This window comes from Amblyraja radiata, chromosome 19 (genome assembly GCF_010909765.2).
Source record: "Amblyraja radiata isolate CabotCenter1 chromosome 19, sAmbRad1.1.pri, whole genome shotgun sequence".
In the NCBI taxonomy this organism is placed as follows: domain Eukaryota; kingdom Metazoa; phylum Chordata; class Chondrichthyes; order Rajiformes; family Rajidae; genus Amblyraja; species Amblyraja radiata.
In genome coordinates, this window is record NC_045974.1 from 28860348 (window position 1) to 28885942 (window position 25595).

At 40.1% G+C, this 25595-nt stretch overlaps 1 protein-coding gene across 2 annotated transcripts in view; it reads right to left on the reverse strand.

The window, feature by feature from the left end:
- Window positions 1-1050: 1050 nt before the first annotated feature.
- Window positions 1051-25595, reverse strand: part of ano6 (anoctamin 6) — a 99350-nt gene continuing 74805 nt past the window's right edge. For both annotated transcript variants that reach the window (XM_033038134.1, XM_033038135.1), the window contains 8 exons: window positions 24863-25091; window positions 24177-24346; window positions 22670-22767; window positions 21722-21849; window positions 18375-18580; window positions 13178-13389; window positions 10516-10621; window positions 1051-5729 (listed from right to left, as the gene is read on the reverse strand). In XM_033038134.1, the coding sequence (XP_032894025.1) occupies window positions 5538-5729; window positions 10516-10621; window positions 13178-13389; window positions 18375-18580; window positions 21722-21849; window positions 22670-22767; window positions 24177-24346; window positions 24863-25091 (1341 nt within the window). In that variant the 3' untranslated portion in view covers window positions 1051-5537. The remainder of the gene's footprint in view (window positions 5730-10515; window positions 10622-13177; window positions 13390-18374; window positions 18581-21721; window positions 21850-22669; window positions 22768-24176; window positions 24347-24862; window positions 25092-25595) is intronic.

Sequence of the window (25595 nt, forward strand, 5' to 3'; positions counted from 1 at the left end):
CCACAAACAGTACTATAATGTTGACTGGAAAATCTATCTTGGCAATACAAAATAAGGAATAAATATTGGCAAGAAACCATGTACTAGTACATTATAGTGTACCGATAGGGGTTTGGGTTTAATGTTTCATACAAAAGAAAAAACAATATTCTATTTAGATAAATGTGTAATGCAAACTGATTGCTGGAATGTAAGAAAGAAGTTAATCAGAAGTCATCACTCGGCCAAATTCTGTAGTTAGTGGTAAATAATTGGTACCCATCACTTATTACATTTGCCCTTCCCATGATTTTATAATCATAGTTCCTGTTACTAAACTATCACAGTGCCCTCTGCAGAGGATCTGAAACGTATGAACATAACAGCATGCCGCACACCTCCATAACCAATCCACTGTTAATGAAAATTATGTATGCTGAACAAGGAAATTATTGAACATTCATGTTGTCAGGTACAGAAATGAATTGGGGACAAGAATGGCTCAAGAAGCGAAAGATATCCCATAGAAAGAGAAAATGGTTAAAGACATCCATTAATTCAAATCTGAGGAAATGAGACTTCACTCTTGTTACATTTTAATTTTAGTACCAAAGTGATTGTTTGGCAGCAGTTAAGATGTAATATAATCAAAAGAGTACTTCTTGCCAATCCATGTAATTGAAAAATGAATTTCTGAGCAGCTCTGGGTTTATCCATTTATTATCTGGAAGTATGTGGTTGTTGGAAGTTGCTATCTAATTTACATGATCATAATGGTGATCTCAGTGCGAAAGTCTCATTAGGAGTTTTATCATAAAATCTGGTACAGCAATTAAATTTTTCGTGGTGTGAAATTGGCACTTCAAATCAAAACTAAAAAAAACTTTCATCCCAGCTAGTGTACAGAATAATTTCATTTAATAGATTACAAAATACAAAAATGCTTATTTTTACCTACACCATAGGTTCATAAGTGAGGACTCAGAACTAAGAAGATTACTACTTGTTCTTCAAATGTCACGCTTATCAACAACAGCACTCGGGTTCGAATGGTTAACTAGTAAATATTGATTTTTTTTTTGTAGAATTATGTAATAAACTTACTTTAAAATAATTTAATGGTAAAATACATCCTTGAACTGATACAAAAGAAGTGCTCCCAGGAATTGATAACCAATGATTATTGACAGGACGATAAAATAATATTTTTGTTGAATTAAACAGGATTAAATCTATGAATATTAATGAATCTTTCAATATTCATTGGAATATTAGTGAAAGATTATCCCGTGTATCACACTCATAAATGACATTCATAACAGATGTTTCAGACGCAAATGGTATATAACTGCTTTTGTGTGCTCAGACCATCTATTTAGTTTTTTTTTTAAACTGCTGCCCCAATCCATTTGATGACACATCAACAAATTTTGCATCTTAAAGATTCTCCTCAATGGATAGGGAATTATTTGTTTTAATTAGCATACAGAATTATAAAAATGCAAATTGTAATCTTGCTGCTGCCTAACAATCGATGTCAATAATGGTATGTATATCTACACCATTACATTTTTAATGATGTAGTCGGCACATCTGTATTGATTTACCTTAATTAGCTATTATTTATTGAGGAGCATGATTATATAATTAAAAATAAAATGCGTTAGTTGGTAAATGCTTTATGTTGAAAAAAAACCCAAATGTTATTTCAATATAAAATATATAGTTATGCACAAAAAGGAATATAGTGCACAGATATGGTTATGTATTTTGACATTAAGAGCAAAAGATGGCCTAAAAACATTTCACAGATCATTTCTTTCTGGTAAATATTTCACAGGATGATTTCTCAGTTTTTTAAAGCATAAGTGCAACTGTATGTAATTAACCGTGATTAAGAAAGTGTGAACGGATATCCCGTTTGCCAAACATTTTAACCCCCCTTCCCGTTCCCATACTGACCGTCTGTCCTGGGCTTCCTCTACAGTCAGAGTAAGACCACACGCAAATTAGAGGAACAGCAACTCATATTTCACTAGGGCTTCTTACAACCCAGCAATATGAATATTGATTTCTCTAATTTCAAGTAACCCTTGCTTTCTCTCTCTCTCCCCGTCCCTTCACAACCCTAGACATCCTGACAGTTTTACTGTTTGTATCCCCTCGTTATCACCTCCTCCACAGCCAACAATGGACCATTGTGGGCTCTTTGGCCATCGGTGCTGGCTCTAATTGGTTCTGTACCTTTTCATACCTCTAGTCTGCCTCTCGGTCTGAAGGGTCTCAATCTGAAACACAACCCATTTCCTTTCTCCAGTGATGTTGCCTGAGTTACTTCAGCATTATGTGTTTACCTTCAGTGTAAACGGCATCTGCAGTTCCTTCCTACACACTCACTCCCTAAAGATGGTTATCCTCAAGCAATGGAAGACTAGCAGCCTTTTATAAAATGGGCATTGTGGAACTAATATATGGAATTTTCCATTGCCTTGAAAAGTATCCAATCATCTGGAAAGGAAGTCCACATATTTCCTTGGAATCATTTTTTATTTTGGCTAAAATCTGTTCTGGAATCAATTAATCAAAGATTATGATTTTGTGCTGAGCATAATTTTGGCAGATTATCTGCAAAAACCTTAAAAAACATCTGTGGACTTTCTGTTAAACTAAAAAGTCTCAGAGGAAATCCATTACCATTGCTCTGATCATTCCTTTTGTTAGTAGTTTCTAAGTATGTGCTCCAACATGAACTCTCAGGCCACTGATTTGGGTCATACATAAAAACCTCCACGTTTGAGCTAAATATGTTCCACCATATAACATTCCATGTCTTATCATCTTCAGCTGGTTTGTCAATGGCTATCACAGTCAAGAGTGGATAGCTTTCACTCTGCTGTACGTTCAGAATTGGGAATGTTTGGTGAAGATTGTACAGCATTCTATTCCATTTATTATTATTATTCAGAAAATGATGCAGTTTGTGCCTGCATACAACAAACCTGGAGAATGCTCAGACGTGATGAGTGGAAAATAATATTCACAGTACAATCAATGATCCTCTATCAAGAATACCCCGACAACCTATTCTCCTGGACATTAAATGACATTCCCATAGTGACATCCGGGGAATCAGCAGTGACCAGAAAGTTGACAGGATTAGGTATATAAATACTATGGTTCTGAAAACAGTTCAGAGCTTGGGTAATGTATGGCAAGTGACTCATCAGCTGATTCTCAAAGCCATTCCACCATTTGCAAGATACAAGTCAAGAGTGTGGTGGAACATTCTCACTTTGTCCAAATCAGTACAGCTGCAACATCATTCGAGCAGCACAACGCCATGCAAGACAATGCAACTCCTTTATCAGCACCCAATCCAGATGTCAAATGTTTATTTATTTCACTATTGGTATATCACCCCTGCTGTATGTAATGTCTAAAAGACAATCTACGGCATCTCACTTTATCTTTGACAGCAATTCCAAAACCCATGGCCAATGTCATCTAGGAGAACAAGGGTGGGTGGTATATAGGCTCATTGTTATATGCAGATTCCCTTCCCAAGCATTTCACTATCCTGATTGTTTCTTCATCATTGATGGGTCCAGCACACAATCAAACTGTACCTTTGATGCAAAAGATACTGTTTGAAATTCTTTTTGAAGTTGAAATTCTTTTAAAATTCAAAAGGATGGCTCAACATTGCCTTCACATGGGTAACAATGGATGGGCAATAAATGTTGGTTTTGTTGATGAGAACCAGACCCCATTAACGAATAAAACAAAACTAGCCACCAGCAAACAAATAAATATCTCGTTCCCCTTGTTTGTGCCCCACCCACCCAATTTTATAGAGTTTCTGCTGATTTAAAAATATTTAAACAATCTTTTAATGAACAAATCTTTTCAAGCCGGACATGATATATAAAAATATAAAAAATGGCTTCATATTGTTTTGCTTTCTTTTTCACCTTTTCACACAAAGGACAGTGTGGCTTTTACTGAGTTGACATTGTTAAATTGATTGAAAATTGAAAAAAAAACCTCAAGCATACACTGACCTCCCTTTAGAGCCAGACTGTCAGGACCAACAGAAAAAACTAAAAAGTCTATTGATCCATAGATAGATTGATGCACAAATCATCATAATAGGTTATCTTTATAATAAAAATGGCATAAAGAACAATTATTAACAAGCGTTCTTTGGAATGAAAAGTATTATCCTCTAGAGTACTGTTCTGCATTAATATTTCACCAGTCTTATCACTGCTGGTCACTAAAAGTTTAAATCACATCCCGCCTGAATAGATTAAAATAATAGCCTATATTTTGCAACCATACAGACCCCAATTAGGGGCATAGACTCAAAATAAGGGGCCAACAACTTTGAAAAATGGGGAGGAAATCATTTTACCCAGAGGATCTAAAATATTGGAATTCTCTGTTTCACGAGCTGGTGGATATTGGTCACAGTATAGTCAAGGCTCAAATTATTACAGTTGGACACTAAGGGAAATGAGGGTATCATTTAAAAGTAAAGCCGAGCCAATATTGCATCCATGTTCTTATTGAATGATTGACATGATTTGAGGTGTTCCTGATCATATTTCTTATGCTCTGTTATCCAGACATAAACGTGCCTGACAGTTTCAATAAAAGCCCCCATCTGATGGTTACTACACTGATCCAAGTTTGAAGATACTGGGGCAACCTTTTGAAATCTTGGTGCCAGGAAATCAGATGTTGCCTCCAGTGTGCGTAAAGGTGCACATCTCAGAGGTTTAAACCTCTTAGGGGTTTCCACAATCCCCCAGGCAAATTGCACAAATGGAATGGTAAACACCTTAACTGCTATCAGCATGTTGTGACCTATGTACAGATTAAGTTTAATAAGCAAATGGTCAATGTAGGAGAAACCACTGATATCATCAACTTAGTCGTGTATCAAAATATGAAATTATCCTTCTCTCCGTGCACTTAATACTTGCAACCTATTACAGGATTGCCATGAAAGTGCAGACTACATTAAATACCATCTGTTTTCTCCCGGAACTGTTCCTTCACTTAGATAATTAATTCAAAGAAATGTTGAGACACATCATATCATATCAGTTGGGACACATGGAATGGCATTATTGTTTCCCCAATTTTCAGTTGAAAATTATCAAAAAATATGTAAAGATTTTCCTTATTTGTTCACAGCATCCCCCAATTATGAGTTCCAAAATTTAATTTTTCTTGAAGTGCAATAAAACAAATAATCTTCCTAAAGAATTATACTGAAATAACTTGAGCAATTTGATAGTTTAAATGTAACTCAAGATAAAATTCAGTGGAACAAATAGAAAAACATAAGGCATTCACAGGTTTATATACATTGTAACTAAAAATATCCTCTCTTGATAATCAAACAGATTAGCATTTAAGGCCACCCCCCACCCCATATAAAAAAGTTACATTAAAGATAACAGTTTTGTGCAATACATGATTTGAGTAATTACCGATCATATTCCATATGCTCGGTTATCAGTTATTTATATGTCCATGTCCTCGTTGTGTTATTTCAGGCTTACTGAACCTTTCATTAAGCTTTTGGTTGCATCTGTCATTTTGTTGCGCCATTCTGAAAGGTGAGATTCATGCAGAATCTTCTGTGTTAAATACGTCTCGCGTTTAATTTGTTCTTTAATGTGTTTCGGAACATCAGGAATCCAGTACGACACGAGGAATTTCACTCCAAATACAACGTGCTGAAAAAAGTAAAAGTGAAATCATAATTACAAATTGCCTGCTGATTTTTCATAATGCAGTAGTGAAAACTGCCTGCAAAATCACACGATTCATACACAAATCACTATGATGATGAATTTACTCAACATTGTTTATATTTTCCCTGCAATCACTACTCTGTAATTTTTTTTTGTGTTTTAACACCAAACATACCTCCACCCAAATAATTAGCCCGTCAACTTTCACCTTGAATGGGGTCCAGCAGGGAGATTTATATGGTTACCCTGCTCTGTCAAGCCCAACTCATTCCTCCTTTCTCCCTGACCATTGAAGGATAGGAGGAACAAGTATGCTGATCGATATATTCAAAATGGGCACCAATTCCACCATGATCTACTAGCATTATCCATGTAATTGCCAGCACATCTAGTTTAATGTATCACAAATAATTTGTTCACAAAGCTTTGTCACTACTCTCTGCACAGAGTCCAAGAAAATGAATAGGTTGATCTCCCCAGCATTTTAGCAGGATAGGAGGAAATTGGCTCTTGTATCCTAAACCTGGTTAGAGCAGCATATCAATTGAAATTTTATTACTGTGATGAAGAAAAGATAAGCTGCTTAATTAATTAATTATTTGTTCGCTTTTGATTTTAGTTTTAGAGATTCGTTCGGCCCACTGTTTCCACGCTGACCAACAACAGACTGGTGGGGGCGCTGCGAGACGGCTGCCCTGCCAGCAGCGTGTTCGTCATTTCTACTTTTTTTTTTTTTTAAAGTGTCAAAATGTGTGTGTTTAAATGTCTCTTGGTGTGTCTTGTTTGGGGGGTGGTGAGGGGGGGGGGGGGGGTAAGGGGGAACCGCTTTTGGTCGCCTCCTCCATGTCGCCTCCCTCGCGGCCCACCACCATGGATTGGTGCCTTTCCCGGAGTCAGGCCCAGAGTTTCAGCAGCGGGCGCAGCGTGGACGTTTCATTGCGGAGCGGGCGAGCCCTTGCTGGAGTCGCCAGAAGGGAGTGCTCCGATCACTGGCCCATGGCCTGTTACAGCCTGAAGCCCTCGCCGGGGGATCCCTGGAGAAGAGCTCTGACCGCCGGCCTGCAGCCTGCAACATCCTGAAGCTGCGGTCTCCGGTGAGGAAGCGCCGATTCGGGACTTACCATCCCAACGAGAGGGCCTGTACATCCGGCCGCCCGCAGCGGCAACTGCGGAGGTTTATGGAGGAGGACTGACTGTACTTTGTGCCTTCCACCACAGTGAAGAATGCTGTGGTGGATGTTTGCGTTAAATATTTACCGTGTATTGTGTGTTCTTTTTTGATTGTACCGCTGCTGGCAAAATTCATTTCACTGCACTTTATTGTGTATGTGATGAATAAATAAATTGATTGATGATTGATTGACCCGTACACCAGTTCTATCCTATACATTAGAGGCCGATTAACCTACAATTCTTTGTAATGTGGCAGGAAACTGGAGCACCCAGAGGAAACACACGTGGTCACAGGAAAAATGTGCAACTCCGTTTGGACAGCACCAGTAGTCTGAATCGAACCAGAGTCCCTGGTGCTGTAAGGCAGCAACTCTACCGCTGCTCCACTATGCTGCCCAGCGTTTGTAGTCATGCTTTTATAATTCTATGAAACAGTTTTCAGGTTATTTTATTTTTGCCTGTTCATTTCACTTTTAAAAGCTTTTGATTGTTTCTTAATGTTACATATTCACAAATTTTACAAAAATATCATTTTGATAGATGGTACAACAGAGGTGTGGCTCGACTGTCAACAGGTTTTGACATGGTTGGCGTCTCATTGTGATTTGATTATGCTGCACAAGGACCTGCACCACTCAAAGCCTGGTCAATCACGTCCAAGGGCTTTTCATCGAGCATGCTGTACATCAGGTGCAGCACGCCAGTGTGGGTGGCCTTCTATGCTCAGCAATCTTTGGGACAGAAAGAAGACAACAAAAGAGTAAGTGATACAGAGAGTGAAAAAAAATGAACGTTTCCACGAAAGCTCCGAGAACTGAAGTGCTGCAGCATGAGAAGGATTTGCAGAGATATATTCGAAGCTGACGAGGAATTGCAGTAGTTTTCCAATTAACTCTCCCATCAGTCAATATTTGGAAAGTGTAAACAGTTGTCATTCCTCACTTGACTTGGCAGACAGCACAGAAAAACTTACTGTTTATAACAGGTGATGTTCTCTGAATCCAGTCCTGATTGGACTCATCCAAAATGGGGAAAAATCTGCCTACAGACAGGAAGCGACACAGCTGGTGTCCTGGTGCCATCGCAACAACCTGGAGCTCAATGCTCTTAAGACAGTGGAATTGATTGTAGACTTTAGGAGAGCTCCCCTTCCCCTCACTCTCACCCCCCCCCCCCCCCCCCCCCCACTTACCATCAACACCACCACAGTCACATCTGTGGAGCTCTTTAAGTTCCTTGGAACCTTCATCTCCAAGGACCTTAAATGGGAGGCCACCATCAACTCCACAGTCAAAAAGGCCCAACGGAGGATGTACTTCCTGTGGCAGCTGAGAAAACGCAATCTGCCACAGGCAACAATGGTCCAGTTTTATACGGCCATCATAAGAGTCTGTCCTCACCTTCTCCATCATGGTCAGGGGATATGGGGAGAAGGCAGGAACGGGGTCTGATTAGAAATGATCAGCCATGATCACATTGAATGGCAGTGCTGGCTCAAAGGGCCGAATGGCCTACTCCTGCACCTCTTGTCTATTGTCTGGTTTGGCTCAGCCACCCAAGCATGACATCCGGAGGTTGCAGCGCATTGTTCGATCAGCCGAGAAGGTTGTTGGCTGCAACCTTCCCCCCATTGACGAACTGTACACTGCAAGGGCCAGGAAGTAAGCGGGTAAGATCATCTCTGACCCCTCTCACCCTGGTCACAAACTCTTTGAAGTACTTCCCTCTGGGAGGCGACTCCGGACTGTCAAAACTGCCACAGCCAGACATAAAAACAGCTTTTTTTCCACGAGCAGCTCTACTCAACAGCCAAAAGTCTGTAGCCTCCTTTTGCTCTGGTAATTTATTTTATCCTTCACATGTTTCAATTATAATGCTTTATTTTTACTTGTCTACTGTATATCCTGTTGTTATCTTTGCGAGCAAAGCACCAAGGCAAATTCCTTGTAGGTACACATACTTGGCTAATAAAATTTATTCAATTCAATTCAATCGCAGACATTTTTGAGTTTTCATTCCATTTCTCGGTTTCTTCTCTTTGTTTTCTTTACCTCTTCCTTTTCTCTTTTCATGTTTCCTGCTTTCTCTCTCAATATTCTGAACTTTTTTGCACTTGCATTTCCTTTTCTTTCACCATATCTATTTTCTATTCCTGTCCTGTCATATATTCTAATTTATTCTCTCGCCTACAACATTTTTTTTTGCATTTAGAGATCTTGATTCATTTATTACTCACCCTATTTTTTCTTAACTTTCTCACTCCTGGTTAGCTTTATTTGGAGAGAAAGTTAGCACTGATGCAAACAGAAACATAAACACCGGAGACACCAGATGATAAAATTAAGAAACGGGCATTGCTATGAAAGCACCAACGACTGAATGACAAACTCAAAATCTATGGGTGTCCAGAATAGCTCCCATAAGGTGGGTATCCTAATTGTCGTAACTTGATATCGTTTGGAAATTGACCTAGACCTCTTGATCTGCATCACTGCTCCACTTTACAATGGATAACATTACAAAGTGCTTATGGTCTGGTCTTTTAGCAAATGAACCTCAGATTTGAATAGGCTCATTTCTGTCACAGAAAAACAAAACAATATCTCTTTTAGGAACTGTATATCACATATATTTCAAAGTTGAATATTTTCTTTCTTCCCCTTCTTCTTCTTGCGTATGGCATGCACAGCCTAACGTTGTGGGACAACTTGTTCTATTTGATCTTATTTGATTGTGTACGCCAGGTTGATTGCATTCGTTGAAACAGGGCGGACCACGTGAAGGTTGCAATCAACCACCCCAATATTTTCTTTGAATAATACACAAACAGTAATTCAATGTTGGAGCAGAATTCAGATTATTTAATATAAAAGTTGGGAGATTATGCTTCAGTAATATCAAACATTACTGTGAGATCACAGCTGGAGTACTGTGCAGGGTACTTTTTTTAACCTCTGCCACCTATTTTTTGCTTTTAAAATAGTGTCACAGGCTTGAGAGTCTGCGGTCCACTCCTACTCCTAATTCATACATTCATAATTACTTTAAGAAAATCGGGGTAGTTAATTGACCCGATCCTAATGGTGTATATGTTCACTCAGGAGACAGGAGAAAGCACTCACCTAGAATGAGGTATTAAAAAAAGCTAGATGAACACACAAATGCTAGTTTTCCACACAATGTCCACTTCATCTCTATTCAAATAAAATCATGATTCCTATGCAATATTAAACTTGCCATATTTAAACTATATTTTGCTGTGATGTATCAAATTATATATATTTTTCACGTCCACTAGTCTTATATATCAGCACTCATTTGAAAAGATATTTCACTTGTATGTCAAAAAATATAATTCAAACATAATATAATATCTATTCATCAATAAAGGAATATATACGTTCCAGAATAAAAAAATACGACCAAGAGCACCAAAATATTCTTGTTGTTGCAGGCAATACAAGTATACCGTCTGATATGTGAAAGGCTCCTACTTACAACATTAGGTGTTATACTTACTGACACAGGACCAACATAATTAATTCAACTCCACTTATTACACTTGTATAATAAATAAGGCAAAAATATTCCTCACCTCCATAACAATAATAAATGCGAGCTTGGCAGCCATTATATGCCAGAAATAAAGGCTATGGTAATACTCCAGAGGATGCCCAGGTGGATATCTGAGGTCACGATACCTGCCACAGAAGGTACATTAGTGGGTGAGTTGAAATGCAATTATTACTGTAAATCCAAAACAAAAGTTATTATTGATGCTCTACATCAAGGTAGTGGAAGTTTTGCTTTGTTTCCCATAGCAGTTTGATGAAACATTCACTTCTACGATTTTAATCATTATATTATTAATAATCTTTGATATTGTGCATCTTATAGAAAAAAGGTGCAGGAGTAGGCCATTCGCCCCCTCGAGCCTGCACCGCCATTCAATGTAATCATGGCTGATCATCCACATTCAGTGCCCCGTTACTGCCTTCTACCCATATCCCTTGACTCCGCTATCTTTAAGAACTCTGTCCAGCTCTCTCTTGAAAGCATCCAAAGAACCAGCCTCCACCGCCCTCTGCGGCAGTGAATTCCACAGACTCACAACTGTGTGAAAAAGTATTTCCCCACCTCCGTTCTAAATGGCTTACCCCTTATTCTTAAACTGTGGCCCCTGGTTCTGTACTCCCCCAACTTCGGGAACATGTTTCCTGCCTCTAGCGTGTCCAAACCCTTAATAATCTTATATGTTTCAATAAGATGCCCTCTCATCCTTCTAGTGGGCAGTGGGCAGGTGCTATAGACCTGCACGGGAAGGTAGACGCTCCCGCCCCACGAGTCTTGGGTAGATGGGGCTCGTCAGCCTGGGAAGGCAGTCCATCTAGGAGAGGGAAAACTCTGATTTAAAACCTCCACTGCCTTGTGGCCATATCCAGTCATGGAAAAGGCTCCAGGAGTAAACCTCAAGAAAATCCGGATTCGGAGTCCCTAAGGCAGTTCGTCATTGTCTACAACCTCACTCTGGCAGCTCCTGCGACGGTGCTGGTGCCAAACTGTAACAGCCCAGCTGTTCCTCTGGATCGATCAGCGACGTGGAGAGGGAGGACTTGCTGCATGGGCAACAGCCTGTCCTCCATATGACATTTGACAAACTAGGATGCATCACTCATGGCCATCCTTCTAAATTCTAGAATTTAGCCTGGCAGCTCCATTCTATCAACATATGACAGTCCCGCCATCCCGGGAATTAACCTGGTGAACCTACTCCCTCAATAGCAAGAATGTCCTTCCTCAAATTGCGAGACCAAAACTGCACACAATACTCCAGCTTTGGTCTCACTAGGGCCCTATACAACTGCAGAATTATCTCTTTGCTCCTGTACTCAACTCATCTTGTTATGAAGGCAAACATGCTATTTGCTTTCTTCACTGCCTGCTGTACCTGCATGCTTACTTTCAGTGACTGATGAACAAGGCCCCCAGATCCCGTTGTACTTCCCCTTTTCTCAACTTGACTCCATTTAGAGTCAATATATAATATACAAGGAAATATACATTTCCCTCCCATTATAGCTGTTGAAAAGCTCAAAGAAAATAATGACTCGAAATTACCACTTATCTGCTTACTGCCCAAGGTAGTTGACTACCTGCTAAATTCACATGGTTGGAGTAGGTTCTCTGCCACGAATACCTGATTATATCCAGGTTCTCCTTATAGCTCAAAATCTCAATGCCTGGTAATATCCTCTTAATTCTTTTTTACACCCTTTCCAGTTTAATGACATCCTTCCTATAGTAGGGTGACCAGATATATATGTGGTACTCCAAACATGGCTTTACCAAGATCTGTACAGCTGTAAAATGATGTCTCAACTCCTGCACTTGATACCCTGATTAAAGGCTTGTGTGCCAAACACCTTGTTCACACTACCTCCACCTGTTCACCACTTTCAAGGAACTATGTACCAAAACCCCTCAATCTCTACCATGTACTGTGTTCTGTATTCTTTTTTATTCTCTTTGCAATTACCCCTATACCTACCAAGATTATGTCCAGATTTTGGGGCATTGGAAAATAAGAAGATAGAAAAGCTAAATCTATTAGGCAAATACATTTACAAAACTATCATGGGGCTCAGAAATGTTTGCTTTAAGTGAAAGATGCTTATCTGGAAACATCCCAAACTTTTCATGATCTTCCTTCAACCCTCGTCCCCCCATCACTAATATAGAACCTCTGATCCACCACTAATCTTCCCTTGAATTTTGAACTACACTGTGATTACCTCTGATTCTTGCAAGCATATTCCTTCACATACCTCTTTTAAACTCTATCTGCCACTCGGTTTCTCTTGAACAGTTTCCTTCCTGCCAGAGTAGATCAGAACTGAGGCAAGCCAGCCATGGTCATATTGAGATGCAAAGCAGGATTGAGGTGCCAAATGGACTACTCCTCCTAATTTTTTATGTTCATATGCCATAATCATGGCCTGGTATTTTTATGTTCATATGCCATAATCATGGCCTGGTATAATTGTAAATTGTCCCTAGTGTGTAGGATAATGTTAGTGTGCAGGGATCGCTGGTCGGTGCGGACTCGGTGGGCCCGAAAGGCCTGTTTCCACACTGTATCTTGAAACTAAACTAAACTGAATTATTAATTCACATTTTAGCGAACGTGGACGATTCACTATGAGATCTGTCCCTGCAATTTTCTGGGAGAATTATTTAATTGTAATGGAAGCACCAACCTGCAAGTGGTCTGCGTTTCAGGGTCAAACCAAGAAGGTAAGTTGATGGGCTTGCTGATATTACTGAAGTCAGCGATTCTGAAAACAGAGAGGGTACTATTGGTGTAACCACGCATCGTTGGGCCGCTGTACTCTCCATAGGGTACCACTGATAGCGTCCAGTAGTAAACAAGCCTCGGTATCATATCAGAAGTAAATGCAATGATCAATGCCTATAAACACAAAAAAAAGCTAAGTGTTATATTAAATTATAAATTGCAAAAAACTATTATACAACATAAATGGCTCTCCTATATTTCTTTCTATAAAACTTGGTAATCTCCTATATAAAATAATAGGAACAAATTGAGTTACATTTTAAGTATGTCCCTAGTCTTAAATGCATTTGTAAATACAATTTAAAACTCATGACTTTTGTTCAGTGTATTTAACAGTAAGTTCATGTTCATAACTTGTAGGAGCAGAATTAGGCCATTTGGCCCATCAAGTCTACTACACTGTTCATTCATGGCTGATCTATCTTTCCCTCTCAATCCCATTCACCAGCCTTCTACCCATAACCCCCAACATCATTGTTTGACTTTTCTACATTTTATTTGTTTTTCTCCAAAAAATGGAACTGAATGTGATCTTGACAGTCCAACCACTATTTTGTAAACTACAAAATGATATCGCAACTCTTATACTCAACTCCTTGTCCTTTAAAGGCAAGCATACCAAATACCCTTTTTACTATTCCATCCAACTGTGTTGACGCTTTAAATGAACTATAGACTTGTCTGCTAACTTCTCTCTGCACACAAATGTCCCCAAGGTCCCTGCCATTTACTCTATATGTCCTCACAGAAATTGACCTCCAAAAATGCAATACTTCGCACTTCTGGATTAAATTCCATCTGCCACTGCTCCATCCAACTTTCCAGCTGATACTTATCCAGATGTATCTTTAAACAACTTTATTCATTATCCACAACTCCAGCATTTTTTGTACCATCTGTACACTTACTAATCAGCCCACCCCCCCATATTCTCATCCAACATGAGCCTGGTTTAGCATTCATTGAGATCTTGCCATCTGTGGTCTTGTCACAGAAAACAATTAACCTTATATTCAAAATTAACAATTGATCTCATATCAAATGCTGTAAAAATGTTTGAACTACTGCCATTATTTGCCAATACAAAAGTTTCAATGTTTACATATTTCACTTCTGAATGATCTAGATTTAATTTTAAGATTTGAAATTCTCTGATTTGAGATGCCCCAACAAGCACAAATACATTTTCCTTATCTCTCAAACATGGTAGGAGGAGGTCATTTGGGCCATTGAGACTACGCTACTTCTCAGAACTAATTGATTTAATTCCCCGATCTCTCGCTCTCGCTGTAACCCAGTCTGTGCACCTTGATTCTCTTACTTCAATCCACCCTGGAGGTAATTCTCATGAACCATTTAACCTACCTCTAGTAGCAGAGTCAAGGATCAAAGGTCATAGCCTCAGAATTAAAGGACGTTCTTTTAGGAAAGAGGTGGGGAGGAATTTCTTTAGTCAGAGGGCAGTGAATCTGTGGAATTTATTGTCACAGAAGGCCGAGGAGGCAAGTCAATGGATATTTTTAAGGAGGAGATTCTTGATTGGTACGGGTGTCAAGAGTTATGGGGAAAAGGCAGGAGAATGGGGTTGAGGGAAAGATAGATCAGCCATGGTTAAATGGCAGAGTAGACTTGATGGGCCGAATGACCTAATTCTGCTCCTATCATTTATGAACTAATTAACACAAATCATTGTAGATGATCACAATTCATATCCTGACAATTTGAGTATTTATATGCAATTCTCACTGCATCACCACCAGAGGCGGCGTACGATTGGCAGCCCCCCCAATGCAGGAGCAGATCGCCTCACGCGGAGGGCCCGCTGCTGACTACGGGAATCAAGATCATCCCGTCAACGGAGGGCTCGAGTCCCCGACCACGGGAGAGCAGAGGGAAGAGATTGAACTTTTTATCACCTTCCATCACAGAGAGGAATGTGGAGGAGTGATGGATGTTTACGTTAAAATCTGTTTTGTATGTTCCGTTGCTTTTTATTTGTATGACTGACTTGGCAAATGAAATTCCTCGTATGTTGCAAAACATACTTGGCTAATAAAGTATTATAGTGATTGTGATTGTGATCTTGCCACTGTAAATTTATTAATCAGAACAATAATCTGTCTTCGATTTCTTGAGTTTCTACTTTAATTAACTGTTTTATAAGAAATTGACAAGTTATTTTAGATATCATCTCCCTGCCCATTCATTTCATCATCCTTTCAAAAAAGTTAAGTTAAGGTACTCAAAAATAAATTATTCGTAACAAATCCATATTGTCTCCTTCAAATCAAGGAATATTTAGCCGCTCTATTCTTTATCATAGAAACATAGAAAATAGGCGCAGGAGGAGGCCATTTGGCCCTTCGAGCCAGCACCGACATTCATTGTGATCATGGCTGATCGTCCCAAATCAATAACCCGTGCCTGCCTTCTCTTCATATCCCTTGATTCCACAAGCCCATAGAGCTCCATCTAACGCTCTCTTAAATCCATCCAGTGATTTGGCCTCCACGGCCCTCTGTGGCAGGGAATTCCACAAATTCAGAACTCTCTAGGTGAAAAAGTTTTTTCTCACCGCAATCTTAAATGGCCTCCCCTTTATTCTAAGTCTGTGGCCCCTGGTTCTGGACTCGCCCAACATTGGGACCATTTTTCCTGCATCTAGCTTGTCTATTTCTTTTATAATTTTATGTTTCTATAAGATCCCCTCATCCTTCTAAGCTCCAGTGAATACAAGCCTAGTCTTTTCAATCTTTCCTCATATGACCGTCCCGCCATCCCACGGATCAATCTCGTGAAGCTACGCTGCACTGCCTCAATCACAAGGATGTCCTTCCTCAAATTAGGAAACCAAAACATACTCGAAATGTGATCTTACCAGAGCTCTATACAACTGCAGAAGAACCTCTTTACTCCTATACTGAAATCCTCTTGTTATGAAGCTTAACATTCCATTAGGTTTCTTCACTGCCCGCTGTACCTGCACGCCAACTTTCAGTGACCAGTGTACAAGGACACCCAGGTCTCACTGTACCTCCCCCTTACCTAACCTAACCTCATTGCGATAATAAACAGCCCCCTTGTTTTTGCCGCCAAAGTGGATAACCTCACATTTATCTATGTTATACTGCATCTGCCTCGCATCTGCCCACTCACTCAACCTGTCCAGGTCACCCTGCAACCTCCTAAAAACCTGTTCACAGTTCACACTGCCACCAACTTTGTGTCATCCACAAACTTGCTAGTGTTAGTGTTATCGCAATGACGCAACCCTGATTGGACTGATCCAGGGTGGAGAGGAACTGCCTACAGACAGGAAGTGACACAGCTGGCATCCTGGCGACTTCGTAACAACCTGTAGTGCAATGCTCTTAAGACAGTGGAATTGATTGTAGACTATAGGAGAGCTCCCCCTCCCCCCACTCACCATCACTACAGTCACATCTGCGGAGCCATTTAACCATCATCTCCAAGGACCTGAAATGGAGGGGGGGGGGCATCATCGACTCCACAGTCAAAAAGGCCCAACAGAGGATGTACTTCCTGCGGCAGCTGAGAAAACACAATCTGCCACAGGCAATGATGGTCCAATTCTATGTTGCTGCCATCATAGAGTCTGTCCTCACCGTCTCTATCATGGTCTGGTTTGGCTCAGCCACCAAGCACGACATCCGGAGGCTGCAGCAAATCGTCCGATCAGCTGAGAAGGTTGTTGGCTGCAACCCCCCATTGACGAACTGTACACGACAAGGGCTAGGAAGCGAGCGGGTAAGATCATCTCTGACCCCTCTCACCCTGGCCACAAACTCTTTGAAGCACTTCCCTCTGGAAGACGACTCGGGACTGTCAAAGCCGCCACAGCCGGATATAAAAACAGCTTTTTTCAACGAGTGGTAGCGCTACTCAATAACCAAAAGTCTGTCGCCTCATTTTGCTCTGGTATTTTATTTCATTCACATGTTTAAACTGTAATATTTCATTATTAGTGTTTAATGTTTCATGCGTCATTCTTAATTGTTATTACTGTATGTCATGTGGTTACTTGTGAGCACAGCACCAAGGCAAATTCCTTGTATGTGTACATACTTGGCCAATAAACGTATTCATTCATTCATTCATAATCATTGACAGTGGCGGACTGGATCTAAAAATATTGGTTGCCAGGAGACAAACTACAATGCCACCCACAACTACAATGCTATCATTTAACAGGGGCCCACTTGCCATCACTTGCTATCACTTCATCACGGGCCCACTTGCCATCGGGCAAGCTGACACCCTGGCCAGTCCGCCACTGATCATTGATTCTTACCCAGAGGTTAGATATCTTGATTTCCTCTTGCATCATTCTGGAGCTGTCGCAGGTACAAATATTAAATCAAATGAATGTAACTTGGCTGATCTAAATTCTGGAAGATTATTCTTTGGACATCTTAAGATTCTCATATACTTCCTTTATAACCATGATGATGGAGATTTGGTTACTTTTTTAGAACAATAGAAATAGAACCAGGTATGGCCAATTCATCTCTTTTTCACCACCATGAATTCAGAAGTGATATTTTGCTTGTACTAAACCTGTCCCTTCATTCCTTTGTTATCCAAATATGTATTGACCTCTTTTTCATGCATAACCAGCAACTGAGCATCTAGTGAGCTGAGCAGAGGGTTTGATTTAGGGAGCTTCTTCTCATCTCAATCCAGAATGGCTGATTCCTTATTGAAACACTGTGACCCTTAGTTCTACCACAGAGGAAAATTCATCTCTGCTTCTACCCTCTTGAGCCCTGAAAGAAGATTGAACATTTCAATGAGATTACCACTCATTCAAAACCCTGAGAGTATTAGCCCAATCTGTTTAATCTTTCTCCCATGTAACAATTCCTTCCACCCCAAGAATTTAGTGCCACTAATTTCTTCATTACAATCATTTTACTTGGATTTTGGCAAATTTCCATCCCAGATTCAATATTATTTTTTCCAAAAAGATTAGCTATGCTGCTCTCTTCCTGTAAGGCAAATACCAATACAAAATAATTTGTCAACATATGCACCATTTCCGCATCTTGACCTTTTCCTGACTCAAAGGCTCGACTCACGTTTGTTACAGCAGCAAAAATAGCCACTCCATTGAGAATTGGAAGCCAGGTTCCAATGTCTTGTGCTTTGGCTGGAAGAATGCGTCGAAACTGAGTAGTTATTTTCCATGCATCTACTCGAATTTCAATGATGTTATTGATCAGTGCCAGTAAGGGTGCCAGGGGAAACGATGCCACAAAGATTGTGGCAAATCCAAACTGAATCACTGTAAAATGAACAAAAAATTAAAGTGAATTCTTAATGCCCCAAAATTATTTGTATTGTTTCTCTATTTCATGTACAATTACTGTGAGAGGAAATAGTAAACCTTCTGATCATCTGGATCCTAAATAACAGATTCATGGCAAAGGAATTTCTTGCATTTGTGATTAACCTGGACAGTTTGGGAATTAAACATGCACAGGGTGTTACCGCCCTGCTGTGCAAGGCTGGATTTGTGATTATGAAGGGAAAAAAAGTAAATAGGAGAAACCAAGAATTGCAGATGCTGTTTAAAACACAAAGAGATAAAAGTACTGGAGTAACTCCGCAGGTTAGACGATATCACGGGAGCACATGGATTGGTGACGTTTTGGGTCAATACCTTTCTTCAGTAAATAGGAAGTACTAGACTAAGTGGGACCCATTGGGTCCCAGTCACACGGGAGGCTTGGTCCCCCAATGGAACCCATTCCCCAACGCAATATTCCACCACTCACCCATTCCCCCAACGCAATCCGTTCCTCCAAAGCAATATTCCACCACTCACCCATAGTCCCTAACTGCGCAGGCACGGCTCATCACGTGTGAGAGGGGAGGAGGGGGAGGGAAGTGGGGTGTGTGTGGACGGGGAGGTGTAGGAGTGAGGAGTGTGGTGTGGGGGGAGGGGGTGTGTGGGCGGCAGGGTGTGTGAGGACAGGGTGACTGCGGGGCGGGTGTGTGGGGGGGGGGCGGGTTTGTGTGCGGTGGTTGGGTGTGTGGGGGAGGGGGGGTTCTGGGGGCAGGGGGTGTGTGCGGGGGGGTGGGGGCAGGTGGTGTGTGCAGGGGGGTATGTGGGCGGCGAGGTGTGTGGGGGGGAGTGTGGTGGGGATGTGAGGGAGGTGTGTATGGGTGTGTGTGTGGATGGGGGTGTGTGTGGTCGGGGGGGTGTGGGGAGGGGAGAAGGAGCCAGCGAGGGGGACCAGAGGGGTCATGTCTGGAATTGGCGGTGCGATGGGGACTCACAGCGGACGCTGGTCGTTCTCCTCCGCCGGGATCAGAGTCTCTGCTTTCCATTTGGCGATCGGCGACATCTCCAACTCCAGGCTGGGCTGGGTCTCTGACTCTGGGCTGGGTCTCCCACGCTAGGCTGGGTCTGGTCTCTGGCGCTGGGCTGCGCTGCTGCTTGGGGCGGGGCTGCTTGAGGCTGGGCTGCTTCGGGTCCCTCCGAAAGTCCGGTTGGAAACCTCCGCCGGCTTTCCTCAACTCAGTAAAGACGCGATGGTGCAGGAAGAGGCGGACCATCCAGGGGAGTGACAGGGAATGAGACTAATCCGCGCGCCACTGACTGGCAGGAGACCGGATCGATCTGCACACGCGCGGTTTTTAAGATTTTGAAACCTCACTAACTTTTACGACATTCAACCGATCGAAACGAAACTTGGTGCATTCGCAGCATAGAAGAATGGTGAGTGAACTGGCGAAAAATCGTAGCGCTATCGCGAATCGTTTTTACGCAAATAGAAAGACCGCCAAACCGGAAGATATCAAGATCAGAGTTTTAGTTATGTATAGATGTTCAGGATTCATTGATGATAAGCAGATTGTGGTGTTGTTGATAGTGAGGAGGGTTGATTTTGTCCAAGAACTATATTGTTCGTTCGATATGATGTGCAGAGAAATGGTAGATGGAGCTTAATAATTAAATGAGCAGAGTGATAGATTTTGGGAGGACTAATAAAGCTAAGATTTACATATGGATCCTTGGAATATGTGGGATTTGCAAGTTATCCCATGCAAGTGCTTCAGTTTTTGTCTGCACCCTAACAATGTGCAGATTGATGGATTGAATTATTGCTGTGGGTTGTCCAAGGGTGCAGGGTTTAGTAGCATGATCAAGTGGTGACTTTCTGGGAATAACAGCAGACTAACACAGGACAAAGGATATCTAAAGACCACAGCACAAGCAGTCAAGGCAATTAAGATGGCACATGAGACATTTGCTTCATTAGTCATGGCACAAAACATAAATCCTGATGCAGGGTTTTGACCCAAAATGTTGACAATTACTTTCCTCCCCCAGATGCCAGCAGATTGTTTGTTGCTCAAGATTCCAGCATCTACAATCTCTTGTGTCTTCATAGAATATAAGAGGACGTAGGTTACTTTACAATTATATAAACTAGGTTGCAGCTGAAGTACCGTGCGGCTTTCGGGTGGCTACATAATAGAAAGGTGGTAATTGCAGTGGAGGTGAAGCCATGAGGATTTACCAGGATGTTGTCTGGGATGGAATGTGGTGGTGGAGCAGGTAACTTAATTGCACTTAAGAATCATTGAGATAGGCACTTAAAATTCCACAGCATAGAAGTCTGCAAGCCAAGTGTTGGGAAATGGAATTAACATAGATGAATTCTCGATGGCCAACAAGGGCATGGTAGCTGTTTACCTGCTACTTACATTTATGACTCTCACATCTGATGGAACAGTTTTACAAATCATTATACTTGGATCAGTGTTGTCATCTGCTGGCAGAAACATGGCACTACACTAATCATTAAAGTAAGTCTTATGGTGTATTAATTATGAGGCATCATCTATCTGAAGGTTTCTACTAGATGCCAAATTGCAAGCCCGAGTTGTCTATCATCAATGTTTATGAGTGGAACATCATGGATTGGATGTTTCAACATGCACTTGGGAATATAAAAGCATAAAACCTCCTCAGACTTTAGAAACTTGTGAAACAGAAGAACATTTGAATCATTGAATAAATTACACAATCAGATTAAATTCTCTTAAAAAGATTCCATTAAGTATTCTTTGTACATTTGCATTGAATCGCTTTCATTTGACTCATATATAGAGGTGCTGACTTGAATAAGCATTATTGTGATTATTTAATCCCATCTCCTTTATACCGACACACGATACTTGATCTCAGGCTCAAACCAGTAGAACCCATCAATGATGCTCGATGCACATGAACCAGTTTTAAGCTTTACATAATATATCTAATTATCACAAATAACAATGTGGGAAAATTATTATTGAAATTTGCAGGTGAAATACCTCAATGAGTAACAGGCTTAATATAATGTAAAAAGTATTTCATTTGTACTAAATTAAACATGAAGGTAATTCATAAATATGACGTATAAAAACACACCCATTTCAAGGTATTCGTAAAACAAGCCCAACTTTGACATGGATTGCAGCTGATAATCTTGTTCCCATCTGGGGAGCACATTCTCTGAGCTTTTAGTCTTGCAACGACTTATGAGATTCTTTAACCACCTGTGAAAAGAACAGCAGGGAGTTGGTAACTAGTCAAACTTTTCAGATGATTACAGGCAGTTTCAATCAGTACAGATTTAAAACAACAAGCCATAGGGATTTAGGTTTCAGCATGCCAAAGGTCTGCACTGGTATATTTCAACAGGTTGCTGATATCACTGCCAACATGAAGGCACATGCTGCAAAGGCATGAAAGCATTTGGATCTTATATGCAACAATAATGCTCCAAAAATGTGCAACAAATCTCATACCCTAGGAATTAAACTAGGAAGCTTCCTATTGTGGAATCCACTTGTTATTCATTATGCAGGTTTGACAATCCACAAGGAAAACCATCAATAATAACTTTTATTTCTGAATTTAGAAATATCAAATGGTCATAAGTGACACACTATTAGAACTTCCAGTTGAAAACATTGGGATTAGAACTTCAGACCACGCACAAGACCTCTGTCCATCAATCACTTGCAGAAAAGGGAAATTTTGACTTTTAAAACATTTTGATTGATCTATAGTGTACTAATACAACACACTAACCAGCAGAGACCGGAAATGGGAGAGCGTGGAGCAATGTTGGAGAGTGCAGAATAGAAAATAGAATGATACGGGGTCTATCAGAGATGAATGAACTCTCAGAAGGAGGTGCACAAAATGCAAGGTAATTTCTACATTCAACACCAAAACTGTCACCGAGCTTCTCAAATTTGCATATTAAATATATTTGAAATTAAAATAAAGGGTGTTAAAGCAGATTTTTATTTAATTCATATTTTATTCACGTGAAAATCACCCTTTGAGCCTATAAATTCATTGACTTACGGAATGAGAACTTCTTGAATGTTGTTCCATATCGCTTTTCCTCCCATCACTATGAGCAGTTGGGTTGAGAGTTCTATAAGGCAGCCACCAGGATCGCACTGTAAATTGAACCAAGAGGTAAGCTGAGCAGCTGCCAGGAATATTTAAAAATATTTATGTAAGTCATCAAAGAAAATACGTTTAACTTCTTAAGCTGATTTGAGAAAATTAATAGACACTTTATGCCTTTTATAGATGTTCCAAAATATCTTACCGACAGAAAAAGGCCAATGACAAAGGAATGGAGTAAATTATCAGAAATATAATGCGAGTGTAGGAAACATAGCTTTTATTTATAGAATCATAGCACCTACGTTTCTATTTAAAAAGGACATCCTTAGACGCTGCCTGAAATATCACGAAGTTGCTTATTACCCAACCAGGGAAGCAGATAATTAGACAAATACAATCAAAATCAGAAAGCACATAATGTTAATTACAAATGGGTTGTGGTAACGAGTTGATTCAGTTTAAGTAATCCTTATATAGCATATCCTCGATCTTGTTTATGCTGTTAATTGAAGAGCTTGACTCTGTCTTGGTGTATTTCCCCAGAGGGGAAAATTAGCAGCTGAGACATAGTAAAAAGGTTTCTCACACACTCTTATGATTCGCACAACAGCCCTGTTACAAAAGTCTATTTTGGTGTACATTATATGTCCATTCGGATGTTTCATGATCAGAAATACAATATTTTGGAAGTCAAGTGGAGAAGGATTGTTGTGTTGTTAAAAAGCTACATGCAGCAATCCAGTAAGTTTAAACCAATCTATTGGCAAACAGGTTTACAGAATTACCTGGAGCAGAAAACCCCCCCCTCTTTCCATTAATTAACCAATAATAATTAACCATTCTGAGGTAGAGCTGATTCAGTAATTGGGCAATACGAATATTATCAATATCCAAAAATAATGCTTTGTATTAAAATTATTTATCAGTATAAATATGTGAATGATCATTGATGATATGTGGGACATTCGATTTTTCTATCTATTTCCTGGATATGCTTGTTGTTGGCCAAGACAGCATTCATTTCCCATCTTTGATTGCTTAGACAAGATGGCATCTCTCCTTGAACCAGTAATAGTTTGATATAGTGAAATAACGTTCTGGTTTACTACCAAGGAGTTAATCATCATCACATTGACATATGATCCATACCAGGCAAATCTTAAGAAATTCCACTCCAATGACATTTATTAATCAAAAGGGCATTTATACAAAGCTTCGTAATTTGTTTACTAATACCTTTTAAAATTTCTACATATGTAAAACTGATGTTTCAAACTAGCAAACTTCTATGGTGGACTATTCATTGATGATCAATGGAATATTAGAACAGTTGCATAACTGATACACTTTTGTTTCCTCAATACAAAATAATAATAATAATAATAGCAAACACATCATGTTTCGACATACTAGCTAAGGCAGTTAAGGCATTTTGTTGTGTGAAAGTTCTTATTACCTCTTCATTCCTGAATCGTCCCAACCAATAAACTGGCTCTCCCGGATAACCTACAATTTTGCCTTTAAAGAAAGCTATGTAGAAGCAGGAGGAATAGTAGTTGACGAATTGGAAGAGAAACATCTTCAAAGTCAAACTGTTTTCATAATCCGTTTGGGTTCTTGGAAGCTCTGCATTAAAAATGACAAATAATTCAGTAATTACTACAATTCTGGATTGACTCCATCCTTCCAGAATATGAAACCTACCATCTTTCCATCCAACTTTACCATCCAACTGTACAGGTAGCCTTGACATCAGTACTGCAAGACTGTATCTGGCTACCTTGTGTATGACAATTCTGCTAAAGGTATCAGTTTACTGATCCAAAGAATGATAATAAGGCAAATTGATAGTCGATAAAGCACGATTTTAACTATCATCAAAATAATTATGCAGAATTGTTGGTTTTGCATTCTAAATTATGCAAAGTTAACATGACTACAGCAGTACAGTGTTTCAACAAAGGCACAGTATAACAGGTTACTACCAGCCATGTACATGTGCAATATTCATGGTGGTATGTTATTGATTAATGACAGCAAATAAGACAAAACATTTAAAACATTCAATACAAAAGTCCAATACATTTTTTTTTAAATATTTTGTTTTTATTCACAGTTACAAGTATCTGGAAATTAACTTACCAAAATCTGTAATCAGTATTGCGACTCTTTCATAGATTATGTTCAAAATCATAATGAACACAAAGTTAATGAGAGAAGCTGTGACAGTAGTGGCCATCTGAGGAGTTAAATAGTCTTTGAGAGGCTCCAGGTCATTATCCATTGCCTTAGGGAGGTTGACGGAAAATTCAAAAAAGACAGCCAGTCGATAGACAATGATGGCAACTACTGAGGCAATAATTAGTGAAATCTGGAAGAACATCAGGAGAACATATTTAGGTCTATTGAAACCTTAAGTAACTTAATTAAAGAGACACTCATAGGTCTTGTTACAACACCAATCTCTACCCAACAAGGTGGAAAATTGCCCTTGTATGTCCAATTCCTAAAAAGCAAGGCAAATCCAATCTGGATAATTGTCACCCAGTATGATGGCGATCATCAGCAAATAGGTGGAAGGCATTTGCAGTATTATCTAGTAGCATTTACTTAGCTGACAAATGCTCATAGAAACATAGAAAATAGGTGCAGGGGTAGGCCATTTGACCCTTTGAGCCATTCAATATGATCATGGCTGATCATCCAAAATCAGTATGCTGTTCCTGCTTTTTCACACAGAGAGTTGTGAGTCAGTGGAATTTGCTGCCTCAGAGGGCGGTGGAGGCCGGTCCTCTGGATACTTTCAAGAGAGAGCTAGCTAGATAGGGCTCTTAAAGATAGCAGAGCCAGGGGATATGGGGAGAAAGCAGGAACG